The sequence below is a fragment of the Vicugna pacos genome, chromosome 6 (assembly GCF_048564905.1).
Source record: "Vicugna pacos chromosome 6, VicPac4, whole genome shotgun sequence".
In the NCBI taxonomy this organism is placed as follows: Eukaryota; Metazoa; Chordata; class Mammalia; order Artiodactyla; family Camelidae; genus Vicugna; species Vicugna pacos.
In genome coordinates this window covers 63,880,766-63,898,284 of record NC_132992.1, presented here as the reverse complement: position 1 = coordinate 63,898,284, position 17,519 = coordinate 63,880,766, and the positions used below count along the sequence as shown (strand labels likewise).

The window sequence follows — 17,519 nt, the reverse complement described above, 5'->3', positions numbered from 1 at the left end:
CAGTGATGCTGATCTTGGTGGCCTGGCTACTGTTTGTCAGGTTTCTCCACCGTAAAGCAACTTTTTCCCACTTTCCATACTATACCCTTTGGAAGGAAGTCACTATGCAATCACACACTTAAGGAGTGAAGGGTATCCACATACATTATTTGAAATTATTCTGCATGCAGAATTTGTCTATTGTCTTCAATTTATGTTTTTATTTATTCAATCATTCATTTATAACAGTATGGACTTATGAATATTTATTTTATACTTTGGGTTATAATCTAATACTACTTTATTTTGTTGCTCAAATTGTTCCAATTTTGGTCACTGGGAGCTCCTTCAGCTGGCTCCTCTGTCCCTTTGATATATTCCCAATCATTGTGATTTTTCTTTTGAGCACCTCCTTTTTTTTCTGGCTCAAGATACTCCAAGCTCATCTTGTATATTTACTGCCCCAGTCCTAGACTCAAGTCATTTCTCCAATGAGTTCTAGTTCCTTTTATTGGAATCAAGATCTGGGCACTAGATGTGCTCCCATCCTGATTATTTTTTAGCCACATAACTGCTAACAAAAATGCTTCATTCTGGCTGCACTGATGTGCACTGAGAACTTTAGTAGAAGAGATCAGCTCTAGAGAACAGCAATCCCCTAAATTACCTTTTCTCTCAAGGAATAGGTAGGCTTAGGCAGAAAAAATAATAGTCAAATAATTTCCATTATAAACTAAGTTAGACAAACCATCAGTCTTCCTATATTGTAAACCAACACAACATCATTACAACAGAACCGCAGAAGGATCCTTAGAGTAACAGAGTCATTTGTCGGGGGTCGTCAGGGAGAATACTGATAGTATCTTCGGCTTTACCACATAACAGACACAGCATGGTATACTCCTAGAACAAGATAAAGTGCATAATTACCTTGAGGAACCGGGAGAAAAATGATTCATCATGTTCTCTGTAAAGCTGTTTTCTATAAATTGTCATGGATATTCTGTCTGTACATTAGATCAATTTCTTCAACACCTATAAGCAATGTCTTAGGTTTAGTCTGTGTATCCCAGAGCCTTTTGTTTCTATAAACTGAACACACGCTAATGCTCTATTCACTATATACACAAGAATGTCATCTTGGAAATGCATGGCTATTTCTTGGACTTAGAAAACATACATATTGGGCTTACTTAGAGCAGCTATTTAAAGCAATGAAGCAATTTGAGTGTGGGCCTCAAATTCCTGTTCTTAGAGTTGTTCCTTTCTAGGATATTCAACACTAATAAGCAACAGAAATGATTTTTAAAACAACAAAAAAGGGAAAAATATTTCCAAACCAAAAAAGCTATTTTTATCTACCCCAGAAAAATAAACAACTATGTTAAATCTACTAGTATGTCATGTCTCATATTTAGATATCTGGTTGTCTGGAATTTGATCCATTTAAAGAGTTTTATGTTTCTTGGGCTTAACAAATGTTCAGACTGATGACAGAAGGTATTCTGTTTTAGGCAAAAATCCTAAGGGCAAAGTCCTGTTCTTATTATAGCTGCCCCTTTCTAGAATATTTAATATGGTCAGAAACTATAGAAACATATTTCTTTCAAAACTTTTACTTAAAAACCTTTTATCTTCTTAAAGAAAACAAGCATCTAAACTAAGTCTGTTAGCGTTTCCACACCTGACATTGAGATTACTGGCGCTCTGGAAATTGATCTGTCAAGGCAGTTTGTATTTCATGGGTCTGAACAGACACTAAAGAGAGGGTCACGGAGATAAACAATGACTACAGTACAAAGACTCAGAATCAGGCAACTGCCTTTCTATTTCCTGCTAGAAGGTTCGATAGGGGCACAGAATTATAGTTGTGGAAAGATTGTTTCTTAAAGACCACATTTAATTTTAAAGTCTACTCTATCTACTCTGCTCTAGACAGAGTCCAGAGCTCAGCAAACAAATATGAGTCTCATGAATTAAAAATAAAAGTAAAATCCACTCTCTCCAAGGTTTTACTGCTTTCACCAGACATTACTAACAGCATGTCAACCTCTCACTGGAAATGAAGAAAAAGTAATAAAGTCAAAATGAGAAAATGTTTGAAGCTAGACAAATACTTGAGTTTTCAACCAATCTATCTATTGACAAGTTTTTATCAAGTGCCTAAAGGCTCTGCAATGTGCCAGGTGCACTGGCAGACAAGACAGACAGCGAGGATAAGGTCTGACCTTGCAAAACTTAGCAGAACTATGGAGAAAGAAAAAACCTAACACATGGTACAATCTGGGAAGACTATTAAATCAGTAAGATTGATTATACCTGTAATCTTTAATTCATACACAGTCTGGAATCCAAATTTCATAGTAGGTCAAAACTCTCTGGAATTCAAAAGCAGTTTCCCACAGAAGAAATGTTGTACACGGCAGTTAGGTTCCCAGGGGAAATCCAGGGAGTCTTTTAAACTTATACTGCATAGGTACTATAGAATCTAACCACATATAGCAGTTTTTCTGTGGGAAAATATGTGTAGAATTCTAAGTTGGGATGCCAGGATCTTATCCTCCTGTGCTGCCAGGAATCTGGTGGGATCAGGACACCTTTTACCAAAACCAGCCAAGGTAGGAAAATCAGAACTCCCTCCCCAGTACATTCATGGAGACCCTCACAGGCTCCATATGGGCAATGCCTGAGGGTAGAAATTTGGAAGGAAAGGTTTTATTCTGAGAGTCCCATGGGCTTTTTTCCTCTATTACTACCTGTTACTTCTAACCCCCAGTCCTCTTCTTCTCAGATCCACAGAGGAAGAGAAAGCAGTTTCAGTTTCCCTCTTGTTTCCTGAGGCTTTAATGGGTTTTAGGGTGATATGAAAAAATACACGCTACCTGTAATCACCTCTACTTTCCATTTAAACTCTGTACTTACGTCTCTACTTTCCCCTCTGCTCTTGTCACCAGAAAATCTTACTTTGTTAAACAATGGTTTAGTTAAAAGTGAATTTATTTAAAAACAGAATCCTTATCTTTTAGAGATACATACTGAAATATTTACAGAAGTAGTAGTATGTTTGGTATTTGCTTCAAAGTAATCCTATGGGGAGATGTGGAAATGGTGAGGTACAAATAAAGCAAACTGAAGATGGGTGCTGGAGATTAATACATTATTCTGCCTATTTTTGACTGTGTTTAAATTTCCCATAAGACACTCAAAACAAAACAAAACAAAACAAAACAAAAAAAACATTGGTGGGAATCCCACCTTGAACCTGACTACTGCTGGAATAAGATGGGGGCTGGAGGAGGGTGGGGCCGAGAAGAATAAGCCACAGCGGCTGCGTATGAAGAGTTCTTGTGGTCATCAGGCCGAGATGGAAGTTTGCAACTGGCCAGTCATGTGGAGCGGGGCCTGCTGCAGGTATAAGAAGAGCTCAGAACAGGGAAAAAGCAGTATGGGCTGGACTACTAAGAATAAGAAGGAAACAGAATTTAAGCTCAGCCTGAAAGAGGTAAGATTTAGCTGGCCTGAAGGTAGAGAAAGGCCTGAAGGTAGAGAAAGGGACAAGCCAAGGAGAAAGCACGAATAAGGACAGTGATACAGAAAAGAGCAAGCATATGGCACATAGAGCAGCAGAGGAGTGATGGCATGAAGGTTTTCAGGAGATTAATTTGAAGGCCTTGTGCAAAACTACGTGGGAACTACTGCAGTGATTTAGGTTTTAGCAGTACGGTCCTCGACAAGAAGTGTGGCAGTGGAAACAAACAAAAGCGAGAGAAACAAAGGAAGAAAGGAGGGCAGATGTGGGGGGGAGGGTTAGAGAATCTGGGAGACATCGGACGGGTCTCAGCAGAAAGTGAGGGTGCCTGTGCTCACTGTGTGAGGGTAGACAGGCCAGGCTCCTAGACCAGAGACCAGTGCTCAGGGGAAAATCAGCTAGGGAAAAAGAGGAAAGGAAACCAGAGAGAAAGCAAAGGAACAGTTAAAATGATTCAAGAAAAAAGAAGAAAGTCTAGCACTATGGATCCTGAGGGAAGAAATGCTTAAAAAAGACAGCGGTTAAAAAAACCAGATTCAGAAAAGCACTTAAGAGAGAGAGGAACTGAGGTAAGGTCACAGGACTTGGCTACATGAAAGGAAACCTATGAGAGAATAGTTTCAGTAAAGTGAAAATGAAAACCAGTCTGCAAGTGGTTAAGAGGAGCAGAGGGAAATAAGGAAAATAGGGTCAAAAGCTACTCAAGTAAAGAAGCAAAAGGAAGGAGAGAGATGATTGGAGGAGGACAAATGGGTAGCTGAGTGAAACAAAAGGATTTTAATCTATTTTTGAGAAATAAAAGAGAAACTAAGTATATTTCATGCAAAAATATTTTAAATCCCGTGAAGAAAAGGAGGATGTTAGAAAGAGAGGCGATAACATGAGATTCCTGAGGAAACGCAGTGGGGGTAGCATTAGACAGGAGGAAATAAGAATCTCGTCTACAACAGGAGGGAAGGAAGAACATCTAAAGTTGGAGCAATGCTGTGGTTAGTGTACAAAAGGACAGGAGTGGGGAATGAGAGAAAGGGAGGCTGGCCCGCTTGGCAAGAACCTTGGAGTAAAGGAGCTTGGATATTACACTGTAGCTGATGGTGAGCTGTGGAAAAGCCAGTGACGTAGTTTGAAAGCATCATTTTAAGAAAAACAAGCTGATGGCTGAATACAGAATATGGGTGGAAGGGGAAGTGGATGTTGGGAGAGAAACTGGCAGTAGAGAGTCCAGTTTAAGAGTTTTTTTTCCAAGAGAATTTCACACTATCTAGGCATTGTGATTATAGCCATCTTCCTTCACCTTCCTGTTCCTGCCCCAGAGGAATTTCTGGGCCAGCTTTGAAAATGGCTGTGCACAGTCATAAAGGAAAATCAGCTAGACTTCGGTCTCACGGCGGTGATACACAACGGCTCAATTAGGGCATAAACAGGCAATCTCAATATCCACTTAGGGACACTAAAAAGCTCACAAGAGCTTCAGGAACTTCTAGAAAATAGCTGTAAGCACTCCTTTCCTCCCATAAATAGACAGAACTGCTCCTTTAAGCCCCTGACATGCTTATTCCTCTATTTGGCTGCTACTTATTCACTGAGATCTCAATTTTGCCCTAAGTCACATCGTTCATGTAAGTATCTTTCAGGCATAGTTTTTGGATGCTGAGGAGATGTGGTGAGGATGTTGTTTAGCTAAACCACAACAAATTAGACCAGATTCTGATGGGTGACTAAGTGCTTCCTTCCACACTAAAATAAGAATGAATGAAAGTGCTTATACTATTTTATAAGATTCTGATATGGAAGATTTTTTCTTCCTAATCATAGTACTATCCAAATTTGAAGTATCAAAAAAAAATTCCCTTGCCTGTTAAAAGCTCATACTTGATACTTATACCCCATGGATAAACATGTAGTTCACACTACATAAGTAACTCAATCTGAAGGCTTGAAAATAGAGGCAGTGAAGGACAGACACAGGTGAGTGTGTCCTCCTGCTTTCCCGTTTGTCCTTGGCTTTCCCCCACTGTCCAGCTTTTCTCCCTGACTATTAGACTTGTGAATCTTCAGCAATTTCAGGCCTGCACCAGCCTGCAGAATTCTTCATATGATCTCACAATTGTATAAGGACCAATCCTTATAATACATCCCCAGTCTCTACCCTTATAATGGTTCAGCTTTGCTCCCTGATATACTTATCATTTTACTCATCAAACAATATTAAAATGTCTTATCACAACTGAGACTACAAAGTTGCTTGACTCTCCACACCTACAAGGGGAACAAAGATAATTAACTTCTTTAGAGCAATTTCCATGCTCAGCAAGCAGCATGGCAGTGAGCAGGTCAACACTTAAAGCCAACAACTGTGCAATCATATACTGGGTAGAGAAAAAAGAGGCACAATAGTAACCTCATAAGAAGCCATAATATGCTGTTCTTCAGAAGCAAGAATGACAGAATTGAGATATCATTTGTAAGGCATGCATTTTTGCTTTGTGACTCTTGTGAAGAGAGATTTGAACAGATCCACCTACATCTAAAGTGTCTCTTTCAACTTGTACAAGTGGAAGAGAGGGATGGCCTCCTCCAAAATTAGCTAATACTGCATTTATGAAGACTATATCTAATTTTTCAAGGGTACTTTTATCACTCCACTTCCCCACAATAACATACACGTATTTATACATTTACCTGAAATTCATCCATGATACTGAACGTATACTCATGCCTGGCTATTACGTGATGACAATTCTTACAAAGATCTGTTGAAACAGAGAGAGACTTAAATAATTAAGTCTTGGAAGGGGTCTTAAGACAGTGAAATTTCTATTCTTAACACGGAACTACTTAAAAAAAATCTTAACTCTGTCATATTTAACACAGCAGGAAACCCATTATAATATTTACCTTGATAAGAAATCCAGAATCTGTCACACAGCCACACTATACAATTAAGGGCCTGAACTCAGGAACTTAATGTGCATGTATTAATTCTTGTTGAAAGCTCTCTAAGGTAATCAATTAGCAAATATGTATGTTTTTTAAACTAGCTGGACCTATCTAAATATGTTAAAGCTTTTATTCTCAGGAATGATAGAAATTGTGCTATTAATCAATCATAAACAAAAAGCCAATGCTAGACATTAAAGTAAATTTAACAGTAACAAAAGCCTCTCAATATGATAATAATAATAACAACTATAATTTATTGAGTGCTTAATGTGTGCCAGATACTGTTTTGAATACCTTTTATCTGTTTATTCACTTAATGTTCTTAAAAACCCAATGAGGTAGATACTATTGATATCACCTTTTTAGGGATAAGGAAACAAAGTAACTAGGAAGACTACCAAGCTAAGCAGTGTTGGAACCAGAATTCAAATCCAAGCATTCTGACTCCAGAGCCCTTGTTCTTGACCACTATGCTCTACTCTCTACTACCTGCAAAAAAATACAGTTTAAAGGGGAATATGCTAAAAGAAAGAAAAAGGTTCTTCTAATTTAGAACATTTTCCCACAGTCTGACTCTATTCTAAAGGCTTAGTGTCTTTCATACCTCTCTTTCAAAATATCATTATTTGCACATTTATTTCTCACATACTCAGAACACACCAAAAAACCAGGACACAAGCAAAAAGGAAATGTAAACAGTTAAAGAGCTGTCACAATATCTGGGCAGTAAGTAGACATATACTTAATTTACTCATAGAGATTCTTAGTACCAACCTTGGAACTGATGTATTTTTATAATACATAGTTATTTACCTGATTTCCCAGTATTAAGGATGAGGAACAGATAAGAAGGTAGCATACTTAACAGTAGCAAAAGAAAGAAACTACAGACTGACAGTGAGAAAAGAGACAAAAGCTATAAAAGCAGAAAAAAGACTAAAAGAACTATAGCATCCTAGGATCATTTAGTACAAAGGCAAAAGCCCTGAACACTTTGATAGGTGTTGGAGGATACCACTGTATTATACTACGGTAGAAAGTGAAAATTCATATGGATGACCTTAAGGTTAAAAAAAAGTCCCCATATCTTGTTTCAGAAGACATAAAGTCTTTAAAAATAAACAAAAGAAAACTGGTGCCTGAATCATAAGCTTCAGTTACCTGCAAAAGTCATTTATGGGAACTACCTGATAATGCTAGATAAATGAGGTGTTATCTACATTTTCCTCTTAAAAAACTAACTAGTGACTATGTATTGCAATATGACATTGAAATAGGCCTCATAATACTTGGCACAACCTAACTTCCAAAAGCTGGTATCTGCTAACAGATTCATGTAGAAAAAAAGTCTACTTACGATCATAGGTAACTATTTCTTCTCCATCCTCCTCTTTCAAAGATTTGTTTGTGATCAGCATAAAATCCCGCTTACTGCACACTGCACAGCCTGTAAAGTTCAGCAAGAAAGACCCATTCTCCAGGCAGATGGTACCCTAAAATATGAAAAAGAGGAATTTAATTTTCTTCTATTTCAAAATCCGTGAAATCCACAATCATTTGAAAATGATTAACAGACTTAGAATCTCTAAAGGCAAAAACCATGGCCAGAATTTACTTGCTTGAAGTCTACATCAAGAATTTTTGAGATTACCAGCTTTTCTCTAGAAGCATTCAGGGTAAATTAAACTGAAGCAGTGTTAGAGCTGTAAGTCTCTGAGAACTGCAACTGTGTTTGAGAGAGGACTAAATGCAAAAAGATATTTAGAAACAACTTAATGGAGTTTTAATAATATAAAATATGAAAAGGAAAAATCAGAAAAATCTAATAGCCAACAATATTAAATGAGGTATATTATAAAACTAGAATGAAAATTCAATCAAAATCAAAATACTAAGACAAAGATAAACATAATCTTCTACACTGTGATGCTCAGTTGATTGTTGAAACAGCATTTTCTCAAGCCTTAAAAATGCAACAAAATAAAGAAAACCAAATTCTCAGCTCTGTAGATGCCAGTCCTTAGGATACCTGTGATTCAGGCACAGAAGACAAGTTCTGCAATTCATCAGACTGACACCATGGCATTTAAAAGAGAAAGGTTTTCGCTCGTCACTAAGAAACTGCAAGCAATATATGCTTCTGGCTCAAGGGAGGTTTTTGCTAAAAGCTTACTAGTAATTGTTCAGAACTAAAAGTCGCTTTATAAACAACCTAGTTCAACCTCATTTCTTTTTTTTAATTGAAGTACAGTTAACTTACTATAGTAGTTTCAGGTGTACAACATAGTCATTCGATATTTTTATAGACTATACTCCATACAAAGTTGCTGTATAATGCGGGCTATATTCCCTGTGCTGTCCATTACATCCTTATAACTTATTCATTTTATGTTTTTACCTCTTGATCCCATTCACTTCCTCCTACCCCTTTTCCTTCTGGTAACTACTAGTTTGTTCTCTGAATCTGTGAGTTTGTTTCTATTTTGTTTGTTCTTTTGTTTTTTTAGATTCTACATATAAGTGAAAACATACATTATCTTTCTCCGTTTGACTTATTTCACGAAGCACGATACCCTCCAGGTCCAACCATGTTGTTGCAAAATGGCCAGATTTCATTCTTTCTTATGGCTGAGTAATATATATATTGTGTGTGTGTATATATATATATACACTACACTGTCTTTATCCACTCATTTGTTGATGGACGCTTAGGTTGCTTCCACATCTTGGCTACTGTGAATAATGCTGCTATGAACATTTGGGTGCATATATCTTTTTGAATTAGTGTTTCTGTTTTCTTTGCACTAATCTCACACTCTCTTGATTATTGTAGCTTTAGTAAGTCTTTAAATTAGGTAGTTTATGTCCTATAATTTGGCTAGTCTAGGTTCTTTTCATTTCATATAAATTTTAGAATCAGCTTATAACCTTTTACAAAAAAGCCTGCTGGCGTTTGAACTGGGACTGCCCTGAATCTATAAAAGCTGATTGCCAAAGACTCCAAGAAATTAAGGACTTAAAAAAATACATTAAAAGAATAAAGATCTAAATGCCACTTTCAAATAAACAGAACTCTGAACAGGATTGCACACATAAACACAGGTACCTTATACAATGTGGTCTAACTTCTGTAATCTGACTTTGGAAGCAGACAGAATGTAAACTCTAAACACTGAGAGAAGAGGAAAGAGATCTATATACCTATTGTGAGGTAAGGAAATAAATTCTTGAAATGGCAACATGCAAGTACAGTATCTAAGAAACTGACAGGGCTTTCTATAAGGGCCCTGGTCATTTGAAAGCAATGAGGGTAACCTCTATCAGAGAGGCGTGGCTCTTTTATTAAATGACGTGAGATTATTAATGTCCAAATTTGGGAAAGTAAATTAAAGCACACAATATTCAGAGAAGCTTCTGAGGTTCTCACAATGGGAAGAAAAAGGAGAATAAAATCTAAATCAATTCCAAAGTAAATGTAGTAAGCTTTAACAGTTTCAAGAAGACAGGAAAAAAATCAAATGTTAAATATCCAAAGAAAATGTAATTCAGCTAAATTCTTGTTAAGGATCTGTAAAGGTATGCAAATGCGCAAGAAGAAATGGTTGAATATTATGATGATAATTAGTATGACAGTATATTATGATAAAATCTTATATAAATTTGAGAAATATGCAATTACTTTGACAAGGGTTGGGCCAATTTGCTTTTTCCAAAAACCTATTATTTCAGATGGTATAATTTAATAGTGTATATGTTTTGTCAAGGAATGTTGAAAATGGAAAATGGAAAATACAGTTTTAAAAGAACCAAATTTTAGTTTGGCTGATTTTCTCTATTTTTCTGTTTTCTATTTCATTAATTTCAACTCTAACCTTTACTATTTCCTTTCTTCTGCTTACTTTGAATTTAGTGTGATACTGTTTTTCCACTGTCTTAAAATGGAAGGTTAAGTTACTGATTCCAGATTGTTCTTTTCTAACGCAGGCATTTAAAAATGCAGAATATCATTTTAAAGCATCCATTTACATACAATTGTCTTACCAATTATATATCAAACTCAGCACTTAATTAAATATGGTTTAATGCTAAGCAACAATTTAAGTACATAAACTTTGGTAGTTTAATTTTAAGTGATGCATATAAAACAATTTCTAATTTAAACATATCATTAATTTGATTAATGATTACTGATTACTCTCTCTGATTAATCTCGATTCATGCTTTATTTCTGTATTGCTACTGTATTACTAAGAATTTTAAAGCTGAAACTGGAACTACACAAAAATAAAGGTTTCATTTCCAGTTTGATGTGGAAATGTTTTACTACAATTTTGTGCCTGATTAGTTATTTTAGAAAAGGCAGTCAAGTTCTAGTTCAACTGGTTTGCTAAATGCTTTTCTGAATGAAAAAAAAATTTTTTTTGGATCACAGATGAGCAAAAAAATTTGAATTCAGAAAATTAGTATATTCATCTACAATTTGATTCATGCTTGAGTTCAAGTTCTTGGTATAATATTACAAGCTAGTGGGCTAGAGCTCTGTTAGGAATTTTCTAGCCTGTGAAAAACATCTACCACAGAACTCCAGGAAATTTTATGAAACCAGAGATAAAGGATTAAATATTTATTACCTACTCATTCTGCATTTAGACCTACCCAATATGCTAATCCATTATGTTTCTCTGCCAAATTTTTTGAATGAGTGGACTATACTTGCTACCACCACCTTAGTATCTTTTCCTTTACTAGGCTCAAGCAAAGTGGCTTCTGCTTTTACTGCCCTTAAAAATATCTCATGACTTCAAAAAATCCCAGAGCTGGAAGGAACCTTGAGATTTCAAGTAGTCAGTCTGTACTGAACAACAGGAAGAGAGTTCAATTCATCTAAGGTTACCCATTCCATTAAAAAAAAAAAATCTGTCAGAAAGTTCTTTATTCTAAGTCAATGTCTACAACTCCATAATATCCACCTACTAATTATTTCTAAATCTGCCTTTTGAAATTTCAAATAAAAGCTCAATTCTTCCTCATGACAGCCCGTTAATTATTTCAGAACAGATTAAATCAGAGAAAAGTGCTTTAGGCACTTTCCTGGTTTTCCAATCACCTCAATTCTTTTCTCTACTCTTCTTCCTATACCTTTATTTTCACTTCCTAAATTAATTTATTCCTTGAAGCTCAGTTCTTGATTCTGGTTGATTCTCTACATTCTTTTCCTAAGAGAACAAATCTTTTCCATTTGACGCTTTTATTTGGCTGACTCATCTGACTACAGCTCTTCCCTTCTTCCCTCCTACATTAAAGGAGTTTAGTCCTGTTAATTGTTTCTTAGAAATGAGGTCTTCATTATCTCACGCCTACACTACTGTTGCCATTTGGCTCCCCAAATGCTGTTTTACACTTCCCCCAATCCCATCATCTCAACAACCACAAGATTCACTTTTCTAAATAATAGATTTCAGAATCACTTCCCTATTTAATTTTTGGGGAATGGTTGCCAAATGCCTAAAGTTTAAAATCTGAACTTCTCAATATAATTTTCAAGTCTTTTGATTAGCTCAACTCTTAAAAATCCAACCTTTAATACCATCCGCAGCAAACATCTCCCTCATGGTGCCTGTAATGTGCAGTGTTCATTACTGGATTCACAACAATCTCTTGTTAAACAAATAAAAATGTATAAAATAGAACACAATAAAGAAAAGTATGTGAAACATAAATGTACAGCATAATGCCTTTACCTATTAAATATCTATTGTACCCCAGTTGCGACAACCAAAAATGTTTCCAGATATTGTCAAATGCCTTGGGAGGCAAAACCACTGTTCTCACTCAGTCACTTTCAATTACTCACTCACTCATGGTGTTCCATTCTATGACCATATCATACTTTTACAGTCTACTACCACAAATAATGCTGTTATGAACATTCTTATATCAGTCTCCAGGAACATACTGCACACATTCATTTATTTCTCCAGAATGGGAACTTCTGGGTCATTCAGCATGCATATCTTTTTTTTTAACTTTTTTTTTTTTTGGACAACTCTGAGTTTTTTCCTCAAAGAGGTTTACCACGTAAGTGTTCATGTTGTTACATAACCTTCCCCAAAGACTAAGTATTACTGAAAATATTAAGAAACAGAAGCAACCATAAAATTTTCTACCTCCCGAACAATATGAGAATCCTTGTTCTTGTTATTTTCCTCCAGAATTCAACTCCTCCTTTCCTTCTTCTCTACCTTAGTCATAACTATCCTTCAAGTCCCCACTGAAGGCCACCTTTATTCTGGGAAAACAGCACTATCCCCTGCTGCTCTCCCTTTTCTCTAAACTTGAATAGCATATATGTACTGTACTAGTCACTTTTTGTTAATAACATGCTCACGTAAAATGTAAGCTCTTCTGCAGCACGGAAGCTGCCTTTTATTTCTTCTCTGGTATCCCTTTCTGGCCTAGCAAAGTAATCTAGTTACACAAATATAAAGGTTCTGTAAGTATACCCTGAGTGAATGAAAGAAAACAAGCTTCGCAACCTCCTGAACTTGAAAGGGACAGAGATTTAAAAGAAAGTAACATCCAGGAAACCTGTATTCTAGTCTTGGCTCTAACTAGAATGTGAACTTCGGCAAGTGATCTCCTTTCTCTAAGCATAAGTTTCATCTGCAAAACTGGGTTAGAACAGATAAACTCAGAGCCTTCCAGAGCTAGAATTCAGGAAGAACACCCAACGTCATTAAATCAAGCTTGAGGATGAGACCAGGGTAGGGAAAGGGTGCCCTCTGTTGTCGCCTGGGTTGTGTTGGTGGTGGGGTTTCATTTGCTGTCCCCTGAAGCTCAAGAGAAATAGGGTGACAGCTGATGTCAGTGGCCAGGGCCGGGATCAGCGGGAATGGACCGCTATAGGCCATCGGCGCTGTCAGGTGCCTAAATAAAGCCACCGGGTCACCGGAAGGGGCAAAACGGCTGAGTCCGCCCGGCGCCCGGCCTCCCAGAGAAGGTCGACTGGGGGCATGGGAAGCCTCAGGGGCCGGCCATGGGTCAAGGGAGCGGGAAGTTCTCGGTGCCCACTCGCTCACCCGGTTGGGATATTCCTTCTCCACACAGTCCCCACACATCGCGACTCCGTTAACTGGGAAGGTCCTCCGGTGCTTCCGGGAGAGGAAGCCTCGCGAGAACTCAGAGAAGGTTACCGCATGCGCCTAGAGTATTTGACCCTGGAGTATTTGGTCTCCGGAACCAATTCGGAGTCTCCGCCCCTTAGCAACTGTTGTTAGGGCAGGGTCTGGTCTCCCAGACAACAATCGGGGGCAAGCGGTAGGACTTCAGGAACCTTGTGAGAGAGAAACTTGGAGCGTGTGGCGGGAAGGGGAAAGGGATTTTGAACCGAGCAAAGTTCTAATAGTCACCTTCCTGAGTCTAGGCTGACAGAAAGGCAAGTCACAACCTACAAGAAAGGGAATTGTTTCTCGCTGCCTCGGCTCCATAAAGATGAAACTATACTTTGAATGCATTTCCATACCATTTCTTAGGCCAGTGAGAGTGATAGTTCAGATTTTGGCAAGTGAATAGGCAATAAATGAAGTATTTGAGAAGAGACCCTTAGACTCTACAGAGAATCTTCTAAAAAGAACACAGTGTTAATAATAAATGACCATCCCAGAGTCCTCTGGAGAACATAGAATGTATTTCTCTCTCTCTGTGTGTGTCTTCCCTTTTCAGATGAGGAAATCAAGGAAATAATATTTAAGGCACAAAAACTCAAGAGCTAATTTCTATCCACCCAGTGAAGTCCTCCAACCAAAATCTATGTCCAGCGAAGAGTGGCAGCAAATGAGACTGGTGGGAGGAGCTGAACAGGACCAGGTCTTATGTAAGGTAACAGGACTACACAGTGGTCAGCCAGGACTAGGACTCAGTTCCTACCCCGCAGAAGGGCTCAGCACCTTTTTAATACAGTAGCCAGTAGCCACATGTGGTTATAAATCACTTTTAACGTGGCATATTTGACCTGAGGTGTGTGGTAAGTACATCCTGCACACTAGATTTAGAAGACTTAGTATAAAAAAAGTACAATATTTCACTTGTAATTTTATATTGATTACAGTTGAAATAATTGGGTTAAATAAAATAATTATTAAAATTAATTTCACCTGTTTCTTTTTATAATCTGGCTACTAGAGAATTGAAAATTGCATATAAAGCTTGCATTATATTTCTATGGGACAGGGTGGGTCTATGCAGTTGTCTCTTGATTCATTATTAAACGTGTCATCTGTTTTTAAAGCGTAATGCTGCCTTAATTTTACTAACCACTGTGTTTTATTCAGTTCTATAAACATTTGTTGAGTGCCTTCACTGTGCGAGAAACTGTGGAAACAACAGGAAACGAAAAAGATACTGTTCTTTCCTACTCTTCAGATATTCGTAATAGAGTCTGAGAGATAAAATGAGCACAAATACCTGTAATTACTGGCAGATTGTGGTATGAGAGAACAAAATGGAGAGACTATTTCCAGGCGGAGGGTTGAGAAAGAGGAATTCGGGCCTTGCAGAAAGTGTAGGATTTCAAAAAGCAGAGAGTTTTAGTATACAAATTTCAGGTGGACAATGCCAAGGAGTTTGGATTTTATCCTGCAGGTAATAGGAATCCACTGAAAGTTTGAGCAGGAGAGTGATAAAAAGGTTGTGGTTTAGGAAGATTTTATTTAGCAGCATTCTATTGGAATTGATTGGAGCTGGAAGAAATTGGACATGGAAAGGCAGACACAAACAGGAACCACAAGGGGGAGATGTATAGCTTTCTGCCCCGTGACTAATAGAAAACATGCGTGATTGAAAAAAATAAATAAATAGAAAATTACACTGCAGTCAAAGATCTCTAAGAGTAGGTTCTTTGGCATGAACTGATTTCATTTTCTGAAGCATGAAAGTCAATCTACATATTTACCAGCATATTTTTACCTCCCCAGAGTGATATAGTTATTATCACTTGTTATTAAAATGAGCAAGTGTAAAAAATGTATTAGTTTCCATGTGTAAAAAGACTCATGAAAATAGAGTCAAACTATATCTAAACAGAATGCTTATAAGACCAAAGGGTAAAGCACTTTTCCTTTCAAAAAAAAAGAGCAAGTGAATAAAAAGGTCATCTTATTCATAGGCACAAACACTCAAGAGCTAATGGCTATCCACCCAATGAAGTTCTCCATCCAAAATCTAGCTATGTCCAGGGAAGAGAGGCAGCAATGAGACTGGCAAGAGAAGTGGAACAGGACCAGAAATTAAAGTGTGATTATGATAATAGAAATATTATAAAATCTCTTGAGGATGACAGGTGGAAGAAAAGAAAATAGAGGCTGCAAAGCTGAAGGAGATTAGCACCTGAAAGAAATGACCAAGTAGTGGTGTAAAATAAGCAACAACAAAAAAAGTGGCAAAGAATCTATTTTCTCTTCTCTTATATTACTTATATAAAATAAAGTTTGCAGGAACTATTTAAGGATTACCTTCTAATAGCATTTTCTCTGTGATAATACCCTACCCCTAGGAATCTTTAATAAACTTCTGACATCAGAAATATATATCAAATATACCCATGTGTTGCAGTTTATGCATATTATCTCTTGGTAACAGGAATCCATTTAGGAAACTCTTAATGTTAAAACGGTTCAATTACATATGCTAAACTACATCCCTGGGGCAAGATTAAAGTTTTCCCTTAGGAGTACCGTTTGAACACTCTTTTTAACACTCTGTTTCTATTACCTTTTTTCTTTTGCCTTTTATAATGCCTAAAACCAAGAGGCTACAGGGATGCAGAGCTGGGCATACCTGTCCTCTTCATCCTTTGTTTAAGAGGTTAAGGAAGCAGCCCGGAGCCTTTACAGTAGCCCTGGCAGACTAACTTCACAGGTGGAGGGAAGCTCAGTGCCAAACGAAGCTCATCTGTTTGGTTGAAGGTATGTGTCCTTTCCATTGTCTCAAGGGATGTGTGGAGTAGGTGTGGTTGTTCTCACCTGGTATCACCTGCCTGGAATGAATGAATAAGCAGCAGTTCTGGGTGAACCCTGGTGAGCCTGGGTGAGGGCAGATAGAATAGAGCTTCTGAAATTTCACATCTGGCTTCTCTCCCTTCCCATTCCCCCCACCCAGTTCAGTGGCCAAGTTGGACTTTCTTCGTTTCCAGGTTCTTCTAGTTATTCAGGTTATAAGCCCCAGCTTTCAAACACGTGGTGCTGAAAAACAAGAGAATAGCTATTGTTTCCTTTGATTCTGTTTTCTCCAGCTCTCCTCGCTTTCTTTTCATGTACAGATGGTGATTTCCGTATGGAATTTTCATGATATATGTCAAAATCTCCGATGTAGTAGCCTCCGGCGAAATAGTCTCTCTCAAATCTTACATGGATTGGGATGAATTTAATAATCAAAATGTAACTGGGTTTTAGATATGCTTTTACTCTATTTCTAACGTGTGCCCCAAGGATATAGTAAGACTCAGAGCAGACTTTTGTTCTCTACTACCTGCATCATCTCTGCGAGGTGAAGGAGTTTGGAATTTTCAGAGAAGCTGAGGGAGTGAGGAGAGGGAAGAGGTTCCTGTTCTGTCGTGAAGAATGGCCAGCAGTGGGAGGGTTGACTTCAAGGAAGTTCAGGCCCCAAATCCATAGAAATCAAGAAGCTTGGGTCATTTGGAAAAGAGTCGTTTTTGACTTGGAATGGAGAAGAGGTACACAGAATACTTTACCTGCAAGGTAAGGTATATTTGGGAAATAACATGGTGATATAAAGTTAAAATTTTGGATTCTAGTCCTAATTGTGTCTTAATAATAGTAGGACCATAAGCAAATTGCTTATTGACTGGGCTTCAGTGTTCTCATCTGTAACATAATGTCAATAATGAATATAACTCCCTTACAGGGTTGCTTTATAAAATGACCAATGTTTTAGATATATGAGTACATTCATATGACTCAAGAGTGCTAAGCTAAATTATTCTGGCCATAGCATGAGGTGGTAGGAAGGAAGATAATAAATTAGAAAAGGGGATTGGTAATGACTAACAGCT

At 37.5% G+C, this 17,519-nt stretch overlaps 2 protein-coding genes across 3 annotated transcripts in view; one reads left to right on the top strand and one right to left on the bottom strand.

Moving 5' to 3' along the window:
• Window positions 1–717: 717 nt before the first annotated feature.
• Window positions 718–13,680, bottom strand: CHURC1 (churchill domain containing 1). Its single transcript, XM_015241507.3, has 4 exons — window positions 13,531–13,680; window positions 7,809–7,944; window positions 6,191–6,261; window positions 718–882 (listed from the first exon to the last, which is right to left on the bottom strand). Exons 1-4 carry the CDS (start codon window positions 13,567–13,569, stop codon window positions 790–792), a joined length of 339 nt encoding a protein of 112 aa, XP_015096993.1. The 5' UTR covers window positions 13,570–13,680; the 3' UTR covers window positions 718–789.
• Window positions 13,681–13,780: 100 nt separating this feature from the next.
• The window catches only part of SPTB (spectrin beta, erythrocytic), a 139,082-nt gene continuing 135,343 nt past the window's right edge, over window positions 13,781–17,519 (top strand). The window contains exons 1-3 of one of the 2 annotated variants that reach the window (XM_072963223.1): window positions 13,781–13,886; window positions 14,174–14,329; window positions 16,313–16,413. The gene's annotated coding sequence lies outside the window, so the exon portion shown is untranslated. Of the gene's footprint in view, window positions 13,887–14,173; window positions 14,330–16,256; window positions 16,414–17,519 lie in introns of both variants that reach the window. The other variant, XM_072963222.1, reaches the window with a different exon arrangement.